Source organism: Bombina bombina, chromosome 2 (genome assembly GCF_027579735.1).
Source record: "Bombina bombina isolate aBomBom1 chromosome 2, aBomBom1.pri, whole genome shotgun sequence".
Lineage (NCBI taxonomy): Eukaryota > Metazoa > Chordata > Amphibia > Anura > Bombinatoridae > Bombina > Bombina bombina.
In genome coordinates this window covers 911,425,996-911,451,472 of record NC_069500.1, presented here as the reverse complement: position 1 = coordinate 911,451,472, position 25,477 = coordinate 911,425,996, and the positions used below count along the sequence as shown (strand labels likewise).

The 25,477-nt window shown below is 40.5% G+C and overlaps 1 protein-coding gene across 2 annotated transcripts in view; it reads left to right on the top strand.

Moving 5' to 3' along the window:
- The window catches only part of USO1 (USO1 vesicle transport factor), a 219,247-nt gene that overhangs the window by 177,686 nt on the left and 16,084 nt on the right, over window positions 1-25,477 (top strand). For both annotated transcript variants that reach the window (XM_053703305.1, XM_053703306.1), the window contains 3 exons: window positions 2,296-2,434; window positions 3,388-3,548; window positions 7,017-7,088. In XM_053703305.1, the coding sequence (XP_053559280.1) occupies window positions 2,296-2,434; window positions 3,388-3,548; window positions 7,017-7,088 (372 nt within the window). The remainder of the gene's footprint in view (window positions 1-2,295; window positions 2,435-3,387; window positions 3,549-7,016; window positions 7,089-25,477) is intronic.

Here is a 25,477-nt window from a genome sequence, read left to right as displayed (position 1 = left end):
AATTTCAACTGTCACTGGGGGGAAGGGAGTTTTTTTGCCTCAGGATAAAAGACCTAAGGGTAAATCTGAAGCTTCTAACCATTTTCATTCCTTTCGACAAAATAAGGAACAGAAAACTAATCCTTCCCCCAAGGAATCTGTTTCCAATTGGAAGCCTTCTTCAAATTGGAATAAATCCAAGCCATTTAAGAGATCAAAGCCAGGCCCCAAGTCCGCATGAAGGTGCGGCCCTCATTCCAGCTTAGCTGGTAGGGGGCAGATTAGGATTTTCCAAAGATGTTTGGACCACTTTGGTTCAAAATCAATGGATTCAGAGTATTGTCTCTCAGGGGTACAGAATAGGATTCAGAGTAAGACCGCCTGTGAGAAGATTTTTTCTCTCGCGAATCCCAGCAAACCCAGTAAAGGCTCCGGCTTTCCTGAAGTGTGTTTCAGACATGGAGTTATCAGGGGTAATAATGCCAGTTCCGTTTCAGGAACAGGGTCTGGGGTTTTATTCAAATCTATTCATTGTCCCAAAGAAAGAAAATTCATTCAGACCAGTTTTGGATCTAAAAATTTTGAATCGATATGTAAGAGTACCAACTTTCAAAATGGTGACTATAAGGACTATTCTGCCTTTATGTCCACAATAGACTTACAGGATGCATATCTTCATATTCCGATTCATCCAGATCACTATCAGTTCCTGAGGTTCTCTTTTCTAGACAAGCATTACCAATTTGTTGCTTTTCCTTTTGGCCTAGCGACAGCTCCAAGAATCTTTTCAAAGGTTCTCTGTGCCCTATTCTCTGTAATCAGAGAGCGGGGTATTGCAGTGTTTCCTTATTTGGACGATATCTTGGTACTTGCTCAGTCTTTACGTTCTGCAGAATCTCACACAAATCAACTAGTGTTGTTTCTTCAAAGACATGGTTGGAGGATCAATTTACCAAAAAGTGCTTTGATTCCTCAGACAAGGGTAACCTTTTTAGGTTTCCAGATAGATTCAGTGTCCATGACTTTGTCTCTAACAGACAAGAGACATTTGAAATTGGTTGCAGCCTGTCGGAACCTTCAGTCTCAGTCATTCCCTTCAGTAGCTATGTGCATGGAAGTTTTAGTTCTCATGACTGCAGCATCGGACGCTATCCCCTTTGCTCGTTTTCATATGAGACCTCTCCAGCTTTATATGCTGAACCAATGTTGCAGGGATTATACAAGGATATCACAATTAATATCCTTAAATCCCAATGTTCGACTATCTCTGACTTGGTGGTTAGATCACCATTGTATTGTTCTAGGGGCCTCTTTTGTTCGTCCAACCTGGACTGTGATCACAACAGGTGCGAGTCTTTCAAGTTGGGGTGCTGTTTGGGGATCTCTGACAGCACAAGGGGATTGGAAATCTCATGAGGCGAGATTACCAATAAATATTTTTTAACTCCGTGTAATTCTCAGGGCTCTTCAGTTTTGGCCTTTGTTGAAGAGAGAACAGTTCATTTGTTTTCAGACAGACAATATCACAACTGTGGCATTTGTCAATGATCAGAGTGGGACTCACAGTCCTCAAGCTATGAAAGAAGTATCTCGGATACTTGTTTGGGCGGAATCCAGCTCCTGTCTAATTTCTGCGGTTCATATCCCAGGTATAGACAATTGGGAAGCGGATTATCTCAGTTGTCAGACTTTACATCCGGGAGAGTGGTGTTTTCTCAACTTGTTCAGATGTGGGTTCTTCCAGAAATAGATCTGATTGCATCTCATCTAAACAAGAAACTTCCCAGGTACCTGTCCAGGTCCAGGGATCCTCGGGCAGAAGCAGTGGATGCGTTGACACTTCCTTGGTGTTATCAACCTGCTTATATTTTCCTGCCTCTAGTTCTTCTTCCAAGAGTGATCTCCAAAATCATCATGGTGCTGAATCAGAAATGAGCTGGCTCCTAAGCTTTCATTCAAATAAAGATACTAATAGAACAAAGAAAAATTGATAATAGGAGTAAATGAGAAAGTTGCTTAAAATTGCATGTTCTATCTGAATCATGAAAGTTTAATTTTGACTAGACTATTCCTTTAATATTTTCATTATAATCCTCCTATTTCTCTCTTTACAAATAGAGACAAGACAATCTATAAGTGAAATTAACCTACCAGGAAGGCAATATAGACTTATATTGTTTCTACATATTCAATGAAGACAAGAGACATTGCATAACCCTCTAGTCCTCAATATCTAACTACCTCAAGTGCAAAGAATTTGAATTAGCAGCAAGTATACAACTTGTTCTTTTAATGTTTTTTTTTTTTTTAAACTAGGACACACAATTAGAAGAACTGAAACAAGTAGTGTCAACTTTACAAATGAAAAATGAACAATTCCAAGCAACCGTTTCACAACAACTGGCTCAGATTCAGCAGCACAAGGACCAATACAATGTTCTCAAAGTACAGCTAGGTATGACATCATCTATTGTAAAATAAATGCTTTTTCTTCCCCTTTTAAAATGATCAGTATTAGCAAAGATTTTTGTTTTGTTAACTTCTAAAATATACATTTTTGTTTTTAAGTCTTATGGCCGTAATGAGACTTCCCTGCAAAAACAATATTTTAGTTTATGACAGGACTTAGAGAACTAAGGAAGTGGTGTTCTTTTACTGTATATAGAAATGAACACACATTTACTGAGAAGTAGGCAGAAATAAAACCAACTCAAACAATATCCACAAGTAGTTGAAGAGAACAATTACTGCAGTCTTCTTATGGGAAACAGAACAATATAATATAAATACAAAATATTGAAAATCTATAAAATAGACTTTTTCATTCAAAACATATTTTAACATTTGTATTCATATACATTCATATTTGTACATCTACATTATAGCAATATTTGTTTGCTATTCCATTTTAAGCTGTGTAGAATCAATTGTCAGTCCACAGCACCATATAAAAAGTTCACTTTATTGGAAATAGATATCTGTTTCCAAGAAAGTGAACTTTATATATGGTGCTGTGGACCGACCATTGATTCTACACAAGTTATTTGGAGAGTTGGGCAGTTACTCTCAGATCTTCACGAGCACATTCCACCTGGAGCTGTATCACTGGGAATTATTCCATTTTAAGCAGGTAACAAGTAGCATAAGTAATGCAATAAAATATAAATCCTCTGTTTGGGAAAAAAAACGTGCATATAGTAGAAGTAATACTTGATTGTGAAAAATGGTTGTAAATTGGTACAGTAGAATATTACTTTCATTCAATTTTCATGGTAGTGGTCACAATAGATAAACATAGATATTGTGGATGTGTAGCCAGTAAGGTAGATGTGATTCTAAATTGGAGTGGCTAGTAACTTCCATAAAGAAATTATTCAGTAACATTTTGTAATTATTTTTCTCTAACAGGAAAAGACAGCCAGCACCATATTTCCCATAACAATGCACAGATGAATGGGTTCCAGGCTGAAGAGGTCAATCGTTTAAAAGAAGAAATCGAAGAATTGAAAAAACAGCAAGGTGTTCTTCAAGAAGAGCTATCTCAAAAGAATGCGCTGATTGATAACTTGGTAGGAACTAATGTGAATCCTGGAGTTAACTGCCAAGCAGATGTTTCTGAAGTGACATTTGTTTGTGTATGATGATATGCAGGAAACAGTATTTTCTTTTTATCCACATAGAAACATAGATATTGACAGCTGATAAGAGCCATAGGCCCAGCAAGTCTGTCCGATATTTACATAGTAACATAGTAGATAAGGTTGAAAAAAGACTGAAGTCCATCGAGTTCAACCTATACAAATCTAAAATACTTAAAAAAAAACTCCAGTTAAGCTTAAATAACCCCACTAAAAGGTGACCCATTTAATACTAGCAATCATATCCATGAATTTTGTTTATATACAGAAATGTATCCACACTATTTTTAAATGTATCTATGGTATTGGCATTCACTACCTCCTTTGGTGATGAGTTCCACAATTTTGAATATATTTATATAAAGTAATCATGTCACCTCTCAAGCGCCTTTTTTCTAAAGAAAACAGACCCAGAACTGCACTCCAAACTCAAGATGAGGTCTTACCAGAGCTTTATATAGTGACAGAATTATGCTTTCCTCCCTTGAATAAATGCCTCTTTTAATACATGCTAGTATCTTATTATCCTTTGACGCCGCTGCCCTGCATTGTGCACCCATCTTTAGCTTGTTATCTATTACTACTCCCAAATCCCTTTCCTCCTGTGTTTGGTTAAGTCTTGTCCCATTTTACATTTTTCGGTATTAAATCTCATTTTCCATTTACTTGCCCATAGTTCTAATTTTTGCAAATCCCTTTGTAATGAGAGTTTGTCCTCCTCTGACCTAAGGACCTTACTTAACTTAGTATCAGCTGCAAAAATAGAGATGTCGCTATTTAATCCATGCTCCAAGTCATTTATAAAAATATTAAAAAGAACAGGGCCCAGTACTGATCCCTTGGGGACGCCACTGATTACCTTTGTCCAATCTGAGTATGATCCATTTACTACTACTCGTTGCTCCCTATCTTTTATCCAGTTTTTTATCCATGAGCTAACATTTTCAGCTATTCCCAGTCCCTTAATTTTGTGCATTAATCTCTCATGTGGCACTGTATCAAATGCCTTTGCAAAATCTAAGTATATCACATCAACTGATTCCCCTTTAGCTATATATTTTTACTTACTTCCGCGTAGAATCCAATTAGATTAGTTTGACATGATCTATTTCTCCTAAAGCCATGCCGATTAGAACTCATAATCTTGTTTACACAAATATGCTCATCAATATTATCCCTTATAATCCCTTCAAATATCTTCCCCACTATTGATGTCAGACTACCTGGTCTATATTTTCCTGGATCATCCCTGCTTCCCTTTTTGAAGAGTGGCACCACATCTGGCTTTAAGCGAATCCTGGGGTACCATGCCTGAGGATAATGAGTCTTGAAAAATTTAGAGTAGAGGTTTGTCTATAACAGTGCTAAGTTCCCTTAACACCCTTGGGTGTATTCCATCTGGGCCTGGAATTTTTTTAACCTTAATATTATCCAGTTTTTTCCTGATATCCTCTAAACATAACCCAGTTAATGGTATGGACTGGCATGTTCTATTTTGTTCATCCAATGGTTCCTCTCTTGTGTATACTGAAGAAAAAAAGCTGGTTTAGTACCTCAGCCTTCTCCCTGTCATTATTTATCATGCTACCCTCCACACATTTTAATGTACCTATATTATCCTTCTTAGGTTTTTTTGCTATTTATGTACTTAAAGAACCTTTTTAGGGTTAGACTTAGAATCCTTGGCAATTAATTTTTCATTTTCAATTTTGGCTAATTTGATTGCTTTTTTGCATGCTTTGTTACATTCCTTATAAATATTGTGTGTTGAGTCTGTACTATTTTCTTTTAATAATTTAAATGCCCTACGTTTTTTAATAATTTCTCTTAACACATTTTTATTTAGTCATAACGGCTTTGATTTTTTGTTTTTATAACCATATGGTATTTCTTGATATGTATATTTATTTAACAAATTTTAAAATATTATCCATTTATCCTCTTTATTTTTATTAGAGAATACATTGTCCCAATTTATATTATTTAATTATTTCCTTAAATCGTTGAATTTTGCTTTCTTGGAATTAAAAGTCTTAGTTTAAGACACTGCATATGAAAAGAGATTTCAAATGTGACCATGTTATGATCACTGTTACCCAAATGTTCTTTGACTTCTATGTTTGATATTATATCTGTATTGTTTGATAGCACTAAATCCAATATAGCTTTACTCCTAGTTGGCTTCTCTATTAATTGTGACAAGAAGTTATCCCTGAGAACATTTAAAAATCTATCCCCCTTGGCTGAATTACTAGTTTCATTGGCCCAGTTTATATCAGGGTAGTTCCTAAAAGTATAAACGTATCTAGTTTGTAGGATAGCCTTATGCTTATCCCACGCATTCTTAAAGTCCCCCACAGTGTTTGCCATTTGAATCAATTACCCTTTCTGTAACAAAGTCCTCCTTCAAATTACTCCTGAATATACTACCCTTCAGCTTCACATCATGACCCCAAGTTCTTGAATTTTCACTTTTATGTGAGATACTCACAGCCTCAGTTTTACTAAGCCCATTAACATACTTGAAAGTTGCTATCATAACACCTCTTTCCCTTCTCTCCTCTAAGCTATACATATATACATCAAGCCTCTCCTGGTACGTTTTATTGTTTAGACCATGTACCATTTTGGTAGCCCTCCTTTGCACAGATTCAAGATTTTTTATATCCTTCTGAAGATATGGCCTCCAGAACTGCACACAATACTCAAGATGAGGCCTAACTAATCTATAAAGTGGCATAAGAACCTTACTATTTCTGCTGCAAATACCTCTACCAATACATCTAAACATTCAGCTGGCCTTACTCGCTGCAGTACTACATTGTTTACTAAATTTTAAATCATCTGAAATAATAATACCCAATTCCCATTCCTCATTTGTAACAGTCAGTAAAGTGTCATTGAGTCTGTAATTAACGTTTGGATTTTTCTTCCCTAAATGCATAATTTTACACTTTGCCGTGTTAAACTTTAGATCCCAGTCATTTATCCAATCCTCCAATTGTTGTATATCACTTCTCATTTTGTCTACCCCCCCATAACATCTACTCTATTACAAATTTTGTATCATCTGCAAACAAACATACTTTTCCCCTGTAGCCTTTTGCTGATATCTCTGATAAATATGTTAAACATAACAGGCCCCAGAACTGAACCCTGAGGAACACCACTAGTAACAGCCCCCTCTGCTGAATGTACTTCATTTACTAAGACACTTTGTTTTCTGCCCTTAAGCCAGCATTCTACCCAGTTCACAATTTTTGAGTCTAGAGCAAGGAGATACAGTTTGTGTATTAGTTTGTTGTGTAGGACGGTGTCGAATGCTTTGCTGAATTCTAGATATGCTGCATCAACTGCTCCATATATACTATAGCTACAGTATTTCTTGATTTGTTTCAGAAACACAGTCAAGTGGATGGTCAGACAGAACAAGTGGCTGGTATATTTGAACAAGCTGCATTATCACAGAAGGTATCACTTTTCTTTTACTTATACATGACCATGTCAACAGTTTTTAACTTCTGTACAAAAATGTATCACTCCAACATATATTTATATATGAAGTTATTTTTGTTTCATCTTTTTTATCTTTGTAATAGCTGTGATTTTTATCATATTGGAAAAATATATTATATGTACTGGAGACATTATTTTTTCTATCTGTTCAGTCTAAGGGCCTGATGATCAATAACTCTCCTGTGTCTCTACTTCACAAGCAGATCTCTGTATAGCTAGATAAAGTTAAAACACTAAACATTTGCCTTTATAGCATTTTCTAAAGTTCCTCGCCATACTGACAAGACTGCACAGACAATTTCACCAGAGCAGAGAGCTTTTGATCAAAAGCTCCTAAAAGAGTATTTAATATGTGTTACAGTGTTTTTATTTATTTTGCAAAAATTGATGTTTCTGTTCAGAATAAACCAATCTTTTTTGTGTGAGTTGTCTGTTAGCCAGTGAGCAATTGGTACCTTGGTATCAGTTGCACTTGTAGTTTTTACTTCATGTTTACAGTTAAACATATTTTCTTTCCTAAGATATGGTGAGTCCACGGAATCATCAATTACTATTGGTAATATCACTCCTGGCCAGCACGAGGAGGCAAAGAGCACCACAGCAAAGCTGTTAAATGTCATTTCTCTTCCCACATACCCTAGTCATTCTCTGCCTTCGGTGCAAGGAGGTGGTGAAGTTTTGGTGTCTGAAGAAGATTGGATTTATTTAACTTCAATCAAGATTGTATTATTTTGTAAGCCAGAGTAGGTTTGCTCTGATCTTTCCTTTCAAGATTGGGTCTAGCCGTATTCCACGTTAGTCTCTTCACTAGGGCAGTGGTGGCTTTAAAGCAGTTAGGAACTTGTAAGGTGGGCCTTGCTGCGTTTTCCTAACATATTTGCTGCCCTAGTATAGAAAGCCAGAGTAGGTTTGCTCTGATCTTTCTTTCCCAGGCCTCTGTAAGGAGTTGGCATCCTTCCATGCTGTGTGAGCTGTCCTCCTGCCGGACGGCCAGACTTCAGGTAAGTGCCTTTCTTTCATGTAATTGGCAAGAGTCCATGAGCTAGTGAAGTATGGGATATACAATCCTACCAGGAGGGGCAAAGTTTCCCAAACCTCAAAATGCCTATAAATACACCCCTCACCACACCCACAATTCAGTTTTACAAAACTTTGCCCCCCCTATGGAGGTGGTGAAGTAAGTTTGTGCTTGATTTTCTTCTGTAATATTCGCTTCTCAGCATTTTGAAGCCCGATTCCTCTCAGAGTACAGTCAGAGGGATGTGAAGAGAGTATCGCCTATTGATTTTATGGTTTTCCTCATGGGAAATCTTTTCAAAGGTTCTCTGTTATCAGTTGTAGAGATTCATCTCCTACCTCCCTTTCAGATCGACGATATATCTAATATTCCATTACCTCTACTGTTACTGTTTCAGCACTGGTTTGGCTATCTGCTATATGTGGATGGGTGTCTTTCGGTAAGTATGTTTTCATTACTTAAGACACTCTTAGCTATGGTTGGCACTTTATGTATTAATATAAAGTTCTAAACATATGTATTGTACTTATATTTGCCATGAGTCAGGTTTATGTATATTTCCTTTTGCAGACTATCTGTTTCAAAATTGGGAAAACATATTTAGGAAGTTATTTTTACTTACCTGGGGTATAGTCTTTTCTTTAAATTGACTGTTTTTTCATTAATTTTCCTGGGCAAAATTAGGCTCACTAGGTCACAAAATGCTGATATTTATTGAGTCATTCTTGGCGTGAGAATTTTTTTTTTAGCGAAGGTACTTTAGGTTTCCTTGCACAAGGTTGCGTCTGCCATGATGCAAGTTGCATCATTTCCAGATGTTGTTAGTGCCAAAAAAAATAATTTTGCGTTGTGCGTCATACTTGGCGGCAAATAATTTAATTATTTTAACCCCACTTCCTATATGCCTCTTGCCTTTTTCTGTGATCAGAGGGCTATGCTGTTTGCATTTTTCCCCATTCCTGAAACTGCCATATAAGGAAATTGATAATTGTGCTTTAAATTTCGTTTTTTTCTCTTACATTTACAAGATGTCTCAATCTGATCCTGTCTCAGAAACCACTGTTGGAACCCTGCTGCCTGATAACAGTTCTACCAAAGCTAAGTGCAGCTGTTGTAAGTTAGTAGAGATTATATCTCCAGCTGTGGTATGTATTAGTTGTCATGATATGTTTTTACATGCAGAGAATGTATCCATCAGTACTAGTACAATGTCTGTTGTTACTTCAACATCTAATGTACATGATATCCCTGTGAATATAAAAGATTTTATTGCTGATGCGATTCAGAAGGCTTTGTCTGCTATTCTGCCTTCTAATTAATGTAAAAGGTCTTTTAAAACTTCTCATAAAGTTGATGAAATTTCATATGACCGACAACATACTGAATTATCCTCCTCTGATGAGGATCTATCTGATTCAGAAGATCCTATCTCAGATATTGACACTGACTAATCTACTTATCTCTTTAAGATGGAGTATATTTGTTCCTTGTTAAGAGGTGTTGATTACTTTGGATATTGAGGGAACTAGTCCTCTTGATACTAAAACTAGTAAATGTTTAAATTCTGTTTATAAACCTCCTGTGGTTACTCCAGAGGTTTTTCCAGTTCCTGATGCTATTTCTGATATGATTTCAAAGGAATGGAATAGGCCTGGTACTTCTTTTATTCCTTCTTCTAGGTTTAAAAAGTTGTATCCTTTGCCAACAGTTAGATTGGAGTTTTGGGAAAAAATCCCCAGTTGATGGGGCTATTTCTACTCTTGCCAAACGTACTACTATCCCTATGGAAGATAGTACTTCCTTTAAGGACCCTTTAGATAGGAAACTTGAATCTTATCTAAGGAAAGCTTATTTATATTCTGGCTATCTTCTCAGGCCTGCCATTTCTATGGCTGATGTTGCAGCTGCATCAACCTTTTGTTTGGAAAGCTTAGCGCAACAGGAAACAGATCCTGATTTGTCTAGCATTGTCTAGCATTGCTTGCTTCAATATGCTAATCATTTTATCTGTGATGCCATTTTTGATATAATCAAAATTGATGTTAGATCTATGTCTTTAGCTATTTTAGCTAGAAGAGCTTTGTGGCTAAAATATTGGAATGCTGATTTGGTATCTAAGTCTAGATTACTATCTCTTGCTTTCCAAGGTAACAATTTATTTGGTTCTCAGTTGGATTCGAATATTTCAACTGTCACTGGGGGGGAAGGGAGTTTTTTTACCTCAGGATAAAAGATCTAAGGGTAAATCTAAAGCTTCTAATCATTTTCGTTCTTTTCGACAAAATAAGGAACGGAAAGCCAATCCTTCTGTCCAAAATCAATGGATTCAGAGTATTGTCTCTCAAGGGTATCGAATAGGATTCAGAGTAAGACCTCCTGTGAGAAGATTTTTTCTCTTACGTGTCCCAGCAAATCCAGTGAAGACTATTCTGAAGTGTGTTTCAGATCTAGAGCTTTCGGGGGTAATCATACCAGTTCCGTTTCAGGTTTTATTCAAATCTATTGATTGTCCCAAAGAAAGAAAATTAATTCAGGCCAGTTCTGGATCTGATATTTTTTAATCATTTTGTAACAGTGCCAACTTTCAAAATGGTGACTATAAGGACTATTCTGCCTTTTGTTCAGCAAGGTCATTATATGTCCACGATAGACTTACAGGATGCATATCTTCATATTCCGATTCATCCAGACCACTATCGGTTTCTGAGATTCTCTTTTCTAGACAAGCATTACCAATTTGTTGCTCTTCCATTGGGCTAGCGGCAGCTCCAAGAACTTTTTTAAAGGTTCTCTGTGCCCTACTCTCTTTAATCAGAGAACCGGGTATTGCTGTGTTTCCTTATTTGAACGATATCTTGGTACTAGCTCAGTCTTTACATTTTGCAGATTCTCACACGAATCAACTAGTGTTGTTTCTTCAAAAACATGGTTGAAGGATCAATTTACCATAAAGTTCCTTGATTCCTTAGACAAGGGTCACCTTTTTAGGTGTCCAGATAGATTCAGTATCCATGACTGTCTGTAACAGACAAGAGAGAAATAAAATTAATTTCAGCTTGTCGGAACCTTCAGTCTCAATCATTCCCTTCAGTAGCTATGTGCATGGAAGTTTTAGGTCTCATGACTGCAGCATCGGACGTGATCCCCTTTGCTCGTTTTCATATGAGACCTCTCCAGCTTTGTATGCTGAATCAATGGTGCAGGAATTATACAAAGATATCACAATTAATATCCTTAAATCTCAATGTTCTACTCTCTGTGACTTGGTGGTTAGATCACCATCGTATAGTTCAAGGGGCCTCGTTTGTTCATCCAACCTGGACTGTGATCACAACAGATGCAAGTCTTTCAGGTTTGGGAGCTGTCTGGTAACCTCACCTCTTGAGATTTCCAAACCCCTTGTGCTGTCAGAGATCCCCAATCAATATTTTAGAACTCCGTGCTATTTTCAGGGCTCTTCAGGTTTGGCCTCTGTTGAAGAGAGAGCCGTTCATTTGTTTTCAGACAGACAATATCACAACTGTGTCATATGTCAATCATCAAGGTGGGACTCACAGTCCCCTAGCTATGAAAGAAGTATCTTGGATACTTTCTTGGGCAGAATTCAGCTCTTGTCTAATTTCTGCGGTACATATCCCAGGTATAGACAATTGGGAAGCGGATTATCTCAGCCGTCAGACTTTACATCCGGGGGAGTGGTCGCTCCATCCAGATGTGTTTTTTCAGATTGTTCAGATGTGGGTTCTTCCAGAAATAGATCTGATGGCTTCACATATAAACAAGAAACTTTCCAGAGATCCTCAGGCGGAGTCGGTGGATGCGTTAGCAGTTGCTTATATCTTTCCGCCTCTAGTTCTTCTTCCAAGAGTGATCTCCAAGATCATCATGGAACAATCGTTTGAGTTTCTGGTAGCACCAGCATGGCCTCACAGGTTCTGGTATGTGGATCTTGTCTGGATGTCCAGTTGCCAACCTTGGCCACTTCCTTTAAGACCAGGCCTTCTGTCTCAAGGGCCGTTTTTCCATCAGGATCTCAAATCATTAAATTTGAAGGTATGGAAATTGAACGCTTAGTGCTTAGTCATAGAGGTTTCTCTGACTCAGTGATTGATATTATGTTACAGGCTCGTAAATCTGTTTCTAGGAAGATTTATTACTGAGTTTGGAAGACTTAGATTTCATGGTGTTCTTCTCATAAATTCTCCTGGCATTCTTTTAGAATTCCTAGAATTTTACAGTTTCTGCAGAATGGTTTGGATAAAGGTTTGTCTGCAAGTTCCTTGAAGGCACAAATCTCTGCTCTTTCTGTTTTATTTCACAGAAAGATTGCTAAACTTCCTGATATTCACTGTTTTGTACAGGCTTTGGTCCGTTTCAAACCTGTCATTAAATCAATCTCTCCTCCTTGGTGTCTTAATTTAGTTTTGAAGGCCTTACAGGCTTCTCCTTTTGAGCCTATGCATTCTTTGGATATTAAACTACTTTCTTGGAAAGTGTTGTTCCTTTTGGCCATCTCTTCTGCTAGAAGAGTTTCCAATTGTCTGCTCTTTCTTGTGAGTCTCCTTTTCTGAATTTCCATCAGGATAAGGCAGTGTTGCCTCTTTGTGACCTAATCCTAAGAATTCTTTGGAGAGATCCTTACATTCTCTGGATGTTGTAAGAGCTTTGAAATATTATGCTGACGCTACTAAAGATTTCAGGAAGACTTCTAGTCTATTTCTTGTCTTTTCTGGTTCTAGGAAAGGTCAGAAAGCTTCTGTCATTTCCTTGGCATTTTGGTTAAAGCTTTTGATTCATCAGGCTTATTTGGAGTCGGGTCAGCCCCCACCTCAGAGAATCACAGCTCATTCCACTAGATCAGTCTCCACTTCGTGGGCTTTAAAGAATGAAGCTTCAGTTGATCAGATTTGCAAAGCAGCAACTTGGTCTTCTTTGCATACATTTACTAAATTCTACCATTTTAAATGTATTTGCCTCTTCGGAAGCAGTTTTTGGTAGAAAAGTTTTTCAGTTAGCTGTTTCAGTTTGATTCCTCTGCTTATGTTTTAAGTTTTTTCTTTTAAATTATTAGAAAAACTTATTTTTTTTGGATGTGGATTTAATTTTTTCAGCGGAAAATGGCTGTTTCTCTTGTTAAGTGTGTTCAGTCCACGGGTCATCCATTACTTATGGGATATATTCTCCTTCCCAACAGGAAGTTGCAAGATGATCACCCAAGCAGAGCTGCTATATAGCCCCTCCCCTCACATGTCATATCCAGTCATTCTCTTGCAACCCTCAACAAAGAAGGAGGTCGCGAGAGGAGCTGGAGTTTTTACTTAAAGGGACAGTCTACACCAGAATTTTTATTGTTTTAAAAGATAGATAATCCCTTTATTACCCATTCCCCAGTTTTGCATAACCAACACAGTTATATTAATATACTTTTTACCTCTGTGATTACCTTTTATCTAAGCCTCTGCAAACTGCCCCTTTCTCCAACATAGGTGTGTCCGGTCCACGGCGTCATCCTTACTTGTGGGATATTCTCCTCCCCAACAGGAAATGGCAAAGAGAAGCTGGTCACATGATCCCTCCTAGGCTCCGCCTTCCCCAGTCATTCTCTTTGCCGTTGTACAGGCAACATCTCCACGGAGATGGCTTAGAGTTTTTTAGTGTTTAACTGTAGTTTTTATTATTCAATCAAGAGTTTGTTATTTTAAAATAGTGCTGGTATGTACTATTTACTCTGAAACAGAAAAGAGATGAAGATTTCTGTTTGTAAGAGGAAAATGATTTTAGCAACCGTTACTAAAATCGATGGCTGTTTCCACACAGGACTGTTGAGAGGAATTAACTTCAGTTGGGGGAACAGTGAGCAGACTTTTGCTGCTTGAGGTATGACACATTCTAACAAGACGATGTAATGCTGGAAGCTGTCATTTTCCCTATGGGATCCGGTAAGCCATTTTTACTACAGAAAGAAAAAAAGGGCTTCACAAGGGCTTTTAAGACTGTAGACATTTTCTGGGCTAAATCGATTTATATATAAGCATATTTTATACTCCATAGCCTTGAGGAATTATTTTAATCTTGGGAATTATGTAAAAATAACCGGCAGGCACTGTATTGGACACCTTATGCTCTAGGGGCTTTCCCTAATCATAGGCAGAGTCTCATTTTCGCGCCTCTATTGCGCACTTGTTTTTGGGAAGCATGACATGCAGATGCATGTGTGAGGAGCTCTGATACATAGAAAAGACTTTCTGAAGGCGTCATTTGGTATCGTATTCCCCTTTGGGCTTGGTTGGGTCTCAGCAAAGCAGATACCAGGGACTGTAAAGGGGTTAAATATAAAAACGGCTCCGGTTCCGTTATTTTAAGGGTTAAAGCTTCCAAATTTGGTGTGCAATACTTTTAAGGCTTTAAGACACTGTGGTGAAATTTTGGTGAATTTTGAACAATTCCTTCATACTTTTTCACAATTGCAGTAATAAAGTGTGTTCAGTTTAAAATTTAAAGTGACAGTAACGGTTTAATTTTAAAACGTTTTTTGTACTTTTTTATCAAGTTTATGCCTGTTTAACATGTCTGAACTACCAGATAGACTGTGTTCTGAATGTGGGGAAGCCAAGGTTCCTTCTCATTTAAATAGATGTGATTTATGTGACACAAAATTTAGAGAAAATGATGCTCAAGATGATTCCTCAAGTGAGGGGAGTAAGCATGGTACTGCATCATCCCCTCCTTCGTCTACACCAGTCTTGCCCACACAGGAGGCCCCTAGTACATCTAGTGCGCCAATACTCCTTACTATGCAACAATTAACGGCTGTAATGGATAATTCTATCAAAAACATTTTAGCCAAAATGCCCACTTATCAGCGAAAGCGCGACTGCTCTGTTTTAGAAAATACTGAAGAGCATGAGGACGCTGATGATATTGGTTCTGAAGTGCCCCTACACCAGTCTGAGGGGGCCAGGGAGGTTTTGTCTGAGGGAGAAATTTCAGATTCAGGGAAAATTTCTCAACAAGCTGAACCTGATGTGATTACATTTAAATTTAAATTGGAACATCTCCGCGCTCTGCTTAAGGAGGTGTTATCTACTCTGGATGATTGTGAGAATTTGGTCATTCCAGAGAAACTATGTAAAATGGACAAGTTCCTAGAGGTCCCGGGGCCCCCCGAAGCTTTTCCTATACCCAAGCGGGTGGCGGACATTGTAAATAAAGAATGGGAAAGGCCCGGTATACCTTTCGTCCCTCCCCCCATATTTAAAAAATTGTTTCCTATGGTCGACCCCAGAAAGGACTTATGGCAGACAGTCCCCAAGGTCGAGGGGGCGGTTTCTACTCTAAACAAACGCACCACTATACCCATAGAAGATAGTTGTGCTTTCAAAGATCCTATGGATAAAAAATTAGAAGGTTTGCTTAAAAAGATGTTTGTTCAGCAAGGTTACCTTCTACAACCAATTTCATGCATTGTTCCTGTCACTACAGCAGCGTGTTTCTGGTTCGATGAACTAGAAAAGGCGCTCAATAATAATTCTTCTTCTTATGAGGAGATTATGGACAGAATTCATGCTCTCAAATTGGCTAATTCTTTCACCCTAGACGCCACTTTGCAATTGGCTAGGTTAGCGGCGAAAAATTCTGGTTTTGCTATTGTGGCGCGCAGAGCGCTTTGGCTAAAATCTTGGTCAGCGGATGCGTCTTCCAAGAACAAATTGCTTAACATTCCTTTCAAGGGGAAAACGCTGTTTGGCCCTGACTTGAAAGAGATTATCTCTGATATCACTGGGGGCAAGGGCCACGCCCTTCCTCAGGATAGGTCTTTCAAAGCCAAAAATAAACCTAATTTTCGTCCCTTTCGCAGAAACGGACCAGCCCCAAGTGCTACGTCCTCTAAGCAAGAGGGTAATACTTCTCAAGCCAAGCCAGCCTGGAGGCCAATGCAAGGCTGGAACAAAGGAAAGCAGGCCAAGAAACCTGCCACTGCTACCAAGACAGCATGAGATGTTGGCCCCCGATCCGGGACCGGATCTGGTGGGGGGCAGACTCTCTCTCTTCGCTCAGGCTTGGGCAAGAGATGTTCTGGATCCTTGGGCACTAGAAATAGTCTCCCAAGGTTATCTTCTGGAATTCAAGGGGCTTCCCCCAAAGGGGAGGTTCCACAGGTCTCAATTGTCTTCAGACCACATAAAAAAACAGGCATTCTTACATTGTGTAGAAGACCTGTTAAAAATGGGAGTGATTCATCCTGTTCCATTAGGAGAACAAGGGATGGGGTTCTACTCCAATCTGTTCGTAGTTCCCAAAAAAGAGGGAACATTCAGACCAATCTTAGATCTCAAGATCCTAAACAAGTTTCTCAAGGTTCCATCGTTCAAAATGGAAACCATTCGAACAATTCTTTCTTCCATCCAGGAAGGTCAATTCATGACCACGGTGGATTTAAAGGATGCGTATCTACATATTCCTATCCACAAGGAACATCATCGGTTCCTAAGGTTCGCATTCCTGGACAAGCATTACCAGTTTGTGGCACTTCCGTTCGGATTAGCCACTGCTCCAATAATTTTCACAAAGGTACTAGGGTCCCTTCTAGCGGTGCTAAGACCAAGGGGCATTGCAGTAGTACCTTACTTGGACGACATTCTGATTCAAGCGTCGTCCCTTCCACAAGCAAAGGCTCACACGGACGTTGTCCTGGCCTTTCTCAGATCTCACGGGTGGAAAGTGAACGTAGAAAAAAGTTCGCTATCTCCGTCAACAAGGGTTCCCTTCTTGGGAACAATAATAGACTCCTTAGAAATGAGGATTTTTCTGACAGAGGCCAGAAAATCAAAACTTCTAAACTCTTGTCAAATACTTCATTCTGTTCCTCTTCCTTCCATAGCGCAGTGCATGGAAGTAATAGGTTTGATGGTAGCGGCAATGGACATAGTTCCTTTTGCGCGAATTCATCTAAGACCATTACAACTGTGCATGCTCAGTCAGTGGAATGGGGACTATACAGACTTGTCTCCGACGATACAAGTAGATCAGAGGACCAGAGATTCACTCCGTTGGTGGCTGTCCCTGGACAACCTGTCACAGGGGATGAGCTTCCGCAGACCAGAGTGGGTCATTGTCACGACCGACGCCAGTCTGGTGGGCTGGGGCGCGGTCTGGGGACCCCTGAAAGCTCAGGGTCTTTGGTCTCGGGAAGAATCTTTTCTCCCGATAAATATTCTGGAACTGAGAGCGATATTCAATGCTCTCAAGGCTTGGCCTCAGCTAGCAAAGGCCAAGTTCATACGGTTTCAATCAGACAACATGACGACTGTTGCGTACATCAACCATCAGGGGGGAACAAGGAGTTCCCTGGCGATGGAAGAAGTGACCAAAATCATCCAATGGGCGGAGACTCACTCCTGCCACTTGTCTGCAATCCACATCCCAGGAGTGGAAAATTGGGAAGCGGATTTTCTGAGTCGTCAGACATTTCATCCGGGGGAGTGGGAACTCCATCCGGAAATCTTTGCCCAAATTACTCAATTGTGGGGCATTCCAGACATGGATCTGATGGCCTCTCGTCAGAACTTCAAGGTTCCTTGCTACGGGTCCAGATCCAGGGATCCCAAGGCGACTCTAGTAGATGCACTAGTAGCACCTTGGACTTTCAAACTAGCTTATGTATTCCCGCCGTTTCCTCTCATCCCCAGGCTGGTAGCCAGGATCAATCAGGAGAGGGCATCGGTGATCTTGATAGCTCCTGCGTGGCCACGCAGGACTTGGTATGCAGACCTGGTGAATATGTCATCGGCTCCACCATGGAAGCTACCTTTGAGACGAGACCTTCTTGTTCAAGGTCCGTTCGAACATCCGAATCTGGTCTCACTCCAACTGACTGCTTGGAGATTGAACGCTTGATCTTATCAAAGCGAGGGTTCTCAGATTCTGTCATTGATACTCTTGTTCAGGCCAGAAAGCCTGTAACTAGAAAAATCTACCACAAAATATGGAAAAAATATATCTGTTGGTGTGAATCTAAAGGATTCCCTTGGGACAAGGTAAAAATTCCTAAGATTCTATCCTTTCTTCAAGAAGGTTTGGAGAAAGGATTATCTGCAAGTTCTTTGAAGGGACAGATTTCTGCCTTGTCTGTGTTACTTCACAAAAAGCTGGCAGCTGTGCCAGATGTTCAAGCCTTTGTTCAGGCTCTGGTTAGAATCAAGCCTGTTTACAAACCTTTGACTCCTCCTTGGAGTCTCAATTTAGTTCTTTCAGTTCTTCAGGGGGTTCCGTTTGAACCCTTACATTCCGTTGATATTAAGTTATTATCTTGGAAAGTTTTGTTTCTGGTTGCAATTTCTTCTGCTAGAAGAGTTTCAGAATTATCTGCTCTGCAGTTTTCTCCCCCTTATCTGGTGTTCCATGCAGATAAGGTGGTTTTACGTACTAAACCTGGTTTTCTTCCGAAAGTTGTTTCTAACAAAAACATTAACCAGGAGATAGTCGTGCCTTCTTTGTGTCCGAATCCAGTTTCAAAGAAGGAACGTTTGTTGCACAATTTGGATGTAGTTCGTGCTCTAAAATTCTATTTAGATGCAACAAAGGATTTTAGACAAACATCTTCTTTGTTTGTTGTATATTCTGGTAAAAGGAGAGGTCAAAAAGCAACTTCTACCTCTCTCTCTTTTTGGATTTAAAGCATCATCAGATTGGCTTACGAGACTGCCGGACGGCAGCCTCCTGAAAGAATCACAGCTCATTCCACTAGGGCTGTGGCTTCCACATGGGCCTTCAAGAACGAGGCTTCTGTTGATCAGATATGTAAGGCAGCGACTTGGTCTTCACTTCACACTTTTACTAAATTTTACAAATTTGATACTTTTGCTTCTTCTGAGGCTATTTTTGGGAGAAAGGTTTTGCAAGCCGTGGTGCCTTCCATCTAGGTGACCTGATTTGCTCCCTCCCTTCATCCGTGTCCTAAAGCTTTGGTATTGGTTCCCACAAGTAAGGATGACGCCGTGGACCGGACACACCTATGTTGGAGAAAACAGAATTTATGTTTACCTGATAAATTACTTTCTCCAACGGTGTGTCCGGTCCACGGCCCGCCCTGGTTTTTTTTAATCAGGTCTGATAATTTATTTTCTTTAACTACAGTCACCACGGTATCATATGATTTCTCCTATGCAAATTTTCCTCCTTTACGTCGGTCGAATGACTGGGGAAGGCGGAGCCTAGGAGGGATCATGTGACCAGCTTTGCTAGGCTCTTTGCCATTTCCTGTTGGGGAGGAGAATATCCCACAAGTAAGGATGACGCCGTGGACCGGACACACCGTTGGAGAAAGTAATTTATCAGGTAAACATAAATTCTGTTTTTTAAAGTTCTTTTGACAGACTTGCAGTCTAGCCAATCAGTGCCTGCTCCCAGATAACTTCTCGTGCACGAGCACAGTGTTATCTATATGAAATACGTGAACTAACACCCTCTAGTGGTGAAAAACTGTTAAAATGCAATCTGAAAGAGGTGGGCTTCAAGGTCGAAGAAATTAGCATATGAACCTCCTAGGTTAAGCTTTCAACTAAGAATACCAAGAGAACAAAGCAAAATTGGTGATAAAAGTAAATTGGAAAATTGTTTAAAATTACATGCTCTATCTGAATCATAAAAGTTTATTTTAGCCTAGACTGTCCCTTTAACTATTCTTCAATCAAAAGTTTGTTATTTTAAATGGCACCGGAGTGTGTTGTTTTTCTATCTCAGGCAGTATTTGGAAGGAGAAACTGCCTGCGTTTTTTTTCTATGATCTTAGCAGGCGTAACTAAGATCCACTGGCTGTTCTCGACATTCTGAGGAGTGGGGTAACTTCAGAAAATGGGAATAGCATGCGGGGTCCTCCGCAAATGAGGTATGTGCGGTACATTATTTTCTGGGAATGGAATTGACTAAGAAAATACTGCTGTTACCGTATGATGTAAGTACAGCCTTAAATGCAGTAGTGGTAACTGGTATCAGGCTGATAAATGTATGCGCAGTCAAGTTATTTTCTAGGGACTAGAATTTGACTGAGAAAATACTGTTAAAACTGAAATAATACTTAAGCCTTATCTGCAGTGGTAGCGACTGGTAGCAGGCTTAGTGATAACTTTGCATGACATTGGAAAATGTTATTTTTTAATAAAACGTTTACTGGCATGTTATTAGTTTTTGTGAGGTACTTTGGTGATAAATCTCTTTGGGCATGATTTTTTTCCACATGGCTGACATATATTTTCTGCATGGAAACCGTTATATCAGGGCTCCCACTGTTGTGATAGGAGTGGGAGGGACCTTGTTTTAGCGCCTTGTTGTGCAGTTATAATTCAAGCACAGTCTTCCTGCTTCTTCCTCCTTGATCCACGACGTCTCTAGAGAGCTCAGGGGTCTGCAAAATTCATTTTTGAGGGAGGTAATCAGTCACAGCAGATCTGTGACAGTGTGCTTGACTGTGATTAAAAGCGTTAAATCTTGATATCCGTTTTATCCGTTTTGGGTATTGAGGGGTTAATCATCCTTTTGCTAATGGGTGCAATCCTCTGCTAATATTACACTTCTTGTTAAGAATTGTTTAATTATATCTGTATTTTTGAAGCGCTGCAGCGTTTTTTATATTGCTTGTAAACTTATTGAAAGTGATTTCCAAGCTTGCTAGTTTCATTGCTACGTCTGTTTAAACATGTCTGATTCAGAGGAAACTGTTTGTTCATCATGTTCAAAAGCCAATGTGGAGCCCAATAGAACGATGTGTACCAATTGTATTGATATTGCTTTGAATAAAAGTCAATCTGTACCGATAGAGAAACTATCACCAGACAACGAGGGGGAAGTTATGCTGCCTAACTCTCCTCACGTGTCAGTACCTGCGTCTCCCGCTCGGGAGATGCGTAGGATTGAGACGCCAAGTACATCTAGGCCCTTACAAATCACTTTACATGATATGGCTAATGTTATGAAAGAAGTATTATATAATATGCCCGAATTGAGGGGCAAGCGCGATAGCTCTGGGTTAAGGACAGAGCGCGCTGATGACACGAGAGCCATGTCTGATACTGCGTCACAATTTGCAGAACATGAGGACGGTGAGCTTCATTCTGTCGGTGACGGTTCTGATCCGGGGAGACCGGATTCAGAAATTTCAAATTTTAAATATAAGCTTGAGAACCTCCATGTGTTACTAGGGGAGGTATTAGCGGCTCTGAATGATTGCGACACGGTGGCAATCCCAGAGAAATTGTGTAGGTTGGATAGATACTATGCGGTACCGGTGTGTACTGACGTCTTTCCTATACCAAAAAGACTTACAGAAATTATTAGTAAGGAGTGGCATAGACCCGGTGTGCCTTTTTCCCCTCCCCCGATATTCAGAAAAATGTTTCCTATAGACGCCACCACACGAGACTTATGGCAGACGGTCCCTAAGGTGGAGGGAGCAGTTTCTACTTTAGCCAAGCGTACCACTATCCCGGTGGAGGATAGCTGTGCTTTCTCAGATCCAATGGATAAAAAATTAGAGGGTTATCTTAAGAAAATGTTTGTTCAACAGGGTTTTATTTTGCAGCCTCTTGCATGCATTGCGCCTGTCACGGCTGCAGCGGCATTCTGGTTTGAGTCTCTGGAAGAGGCGATTCGCACAGAGCCATTGGATGAGGCTTTGAGCAAAGTTAGAACCCTTAAGCAAGCTAATGCGTTTGTTTCAGATGCCGTAGTACATCTAACTAAACTTACAGCTAAAAATTCCGGATTCGCCATACAGGCGCGCAGAGCGCTCTGGCTTAAATCCTGGTCAGCGGATGTAACTTCCAAGTCTAAGCTACTTAACATTCCTTTCAAAGGGCAGACCTTATTCGGGCCCGGCTTGAAGGAAATTATTGCTGACATTACGGGAGGTAAGGGCCACGCCCTTCCTCAGGACAGGGCCAAACCGAAGGCCAAACAGTCTAATTTTCGTGCCTTTCGTAACTTCAAGGCAGGAGCAGCATCAACTTCCTCCGCTCCAAAACAGGAAGGAACTACTGCTCGTTACAGACAGGGTTGGAAAGGCAACCAGTCATGGAACAAGGGCAAGCAGGCCAGAAAGCCTACTTCCGCCCCTAAGACAGCATGAAGACAGGGCCCCCTATCCGGAGACGGATTTAGTGGGGGGCAGACTTTCTCTCTTTGCCCAGGCTTGGGCAAGAGATGTGCAGGATCCCTGGACGTTGAAGATTATATCTCAGGGATACCTTCTGGATTTCAAAACCTCTCCACCACAAGGGAGGTTCCATCTTTCGAGGTTATCAACAAACCTAGTAAAGAGAGAGGCATTTCTACAATGTGTACAAGACCTCTTAATCATGGGAGTGATCCACTCAGTTCCGCGATCGGAACAGGGACAAGGATTTTACTCAAATCTATTTGTGGTTCCCAAAAAAGAGGGAACCTTCAGACCAATCTTGTACTTAAAGATCTTAAACAAATTCCTAAGGGTACCATCGTTCAAGATGGAAACCATTCGAACCATCCTACCCATGATCCAAGAGGGTCAATATATGACCACAGTGGACTTAAAGGATGCTTACCTTCACATACCGATTCACAAAGATCATTATCGGTACCTAAGGTTTGCCTTTCTAGACAGGCATTACCAGTTTGTGGCTCTTCCCTTCGGGTTAGCCACGGCCCCGAGAATTTTTACGAAGGTTCTGGGCTCACTTCTGGCGGTACTAAGACCACGAGGCATAGCGGTGGCTCCGTACCTAGACGACATTCTGATACAAGCGTCAAGTTTTCAGAATGCAAAGTCTCATACAGAGATAGTTCTTGCATTTCTGAGGTCGCATGGGTGGAAAGTGAACGTGGAAAAGAGTTCTCTGTTACCACTCACAAGGGTTCCTTTTCTAGGGACTCTTATAGATTCTGTAGAGATGAAGATTTACCTGACGGAGTCCAGGTTATCAAAGATTCTCAATGCTTGCCGTGTCCTTCATTCCATTCCAAGCCCATCAGTAGCTCAGTGCATGGAGGTAATCGGCTTAATGGTCGCGGCAATGGACATAGTGCCATTTGCGCGCCTGCATCTCAGACCGCTGCAACTATGCATGCTCAGTCAATGGAACGGGGATTACTCAGATCTGTCCCCTTTGCTAAATCTGGACCAGGAGACCAGAGATTCTCTTCTCTGGTGGTTGTCACCGGTTCATCTGTCCAAAGGAATGACCTTTCGCAGACCAGATTGGACGATTGTAACAACGGATGCCAGCCTTCTAGGCTGGGGAGCAGTCTGGAATTCCCTGAAGGCTCAGGGTTCGTGGACTCAGGAGGAGAAACTCCTTCCAATAAACATTCTGGAATTAAGAGCAATATTCAATGCTCTTCTAGCTTGGCCTCAGTTAGCAAGACTGAGGTTCATCAGATTTCAGTCGGACAATATCACGACTGTGGCTTACATCAATCATCAAGGGGGAACCAGGAGTTCCCTAGCGATGTTGGAAGTCTCGAAGATAATTCGCTGGGCAGAGTCTCACTCTTGCCACCTGTCAGCGATTTACATCCCAGGCGTAGAGAACTGGGAGGCGGATTTCCTAAGTCGCCAGACTTTTCATCCGGGAGAATGGGAACTTCACCCGGAGGTATTTGCTCAACTGATTCGTCGTTGGGGCAAACCGGATCTGGATCTCATGGCATCTCGCCAGAACGCGAAGCTTCCTTGTTACGGATCCAGGTCCAGGGACCCGGGAGCGGTGCTGGTAGATGCATTAGCAGCCCCTTGGGTTTTCAACATAGCTTATGTGTTTCCACCATTTCCGTTGCTACCTCGACTGATTGCCAGGATCAAACAGGAGAGGGCATCGGTAATTCTGATAGCGCCTGCGTGGCCACGCAGGACCTGGTATGCAGACCTAGTGGACATGTCGTCCTGTCCACCATGGTCTCTTCCTCTGAGGCAGGACCTTCTAATTCAGGGTCCTTTCAACCATCCAAACCTAATTTCTCTGAGGCTGACTGCCTGGAAATTGAACGCTTGATTCTATCTAAGCGGGGGTTTTCGGATTCGGTTATTGATACATTAATACAGGCTCGGAAACCTGTGACCAGAAAGATTTACCATAAGATATGGCGTAAATATTTATATTGGTGCGAATCCAAGAGTTACTCATGGAGTAAGGTTAGGATTCCTAGGATATTGGCTTTTCTACAAGAGGGTTTAGAAAAAGGTTTGTCCGCTAGTTCGCTAAAGGGACAGATTTCAGCTCTGTCTATTCTTTTACACAAACGTCTGGCAGAGAATCCAGACGTCCAGGCCTTTTGTCAGGCTTTGGCTAGAATTAAGCCTGTGTTTAAAGCTGTTGCTCCTCCATGGAGCTTAAACTTGGTTCTTAAAGTACTTCAGGGTGTTCCGTTTGAACCCCTTCATTCCATTGATATTAAGCTTTTATCTTGGAAAGTTTTGTTTTTGATGGCTATTTCCTTGGCTCGAAGAGTCTCTGAGTTAACTGCCTTACATTGTGATTCTCCTTATCTGATCTTTCATTCAGACAAGGTAGTACTGCGTACTAAACCTGGGTTTTTACCTAAGGTTGTTTCTAACAGGAATATCAATCAAGAGATTGTTGTTCCATCATTATGTCCTAATCCTTCTTCAAAGAAGGAACGTCTTTTGCATAATCTGGACGTGGTCCGTGCTCTGAAGTTCTACTTACAGGCAACTAAAGATTTTAGACAAACTTCTTCTCTGTTTGTCGTTTACTCTGGACAGAGGAGAGGTCAAAAGGCTTCGGCTGCCTCTCTCTCTTTTTGGCTTCGTAGCATAATACGTTTAGCCTATGAGACTGCTGGACAGCAGCCTCCTGAAAGAATTACAGCTCATTCCACTAGAGCTGTGGCTTCCACCTGGGCCTTTAAGAATGAGGCCTCTGTTGAACAGATTTGCAAGGCTGCAACTTGGTCTTCACTTCATACTTTTTCCAAATTTTACAAATTTGACACTTTCGCTTCTTCGGAGGCTGGTTTTGGGAGAAAGGTTCTACAGGCAGTGGTTCCTTCTGTTTAATGTTCCTGCCTTGTCCCTCCCTTCATCCGTGTACTTAGCTTTGGTATGGGTATCCCATAAGTAATGGATGACCCGTGGACTGAACACACTTAACAAGAGAAAACATAATTTATGCTTACCTGATAAATTTATTTCTCTTGTAGTGTGTTCAGTCCACGGCCCGCCCTGTCTTTTTAAGGCAGGTTCTAAATTTTAAAATTATAACTCCAGTCACCACTGCACCTTATAGTTTCTCCTTTCTCGTCTTGTTTCTGTCGAATGACTGGATATGACATGTGA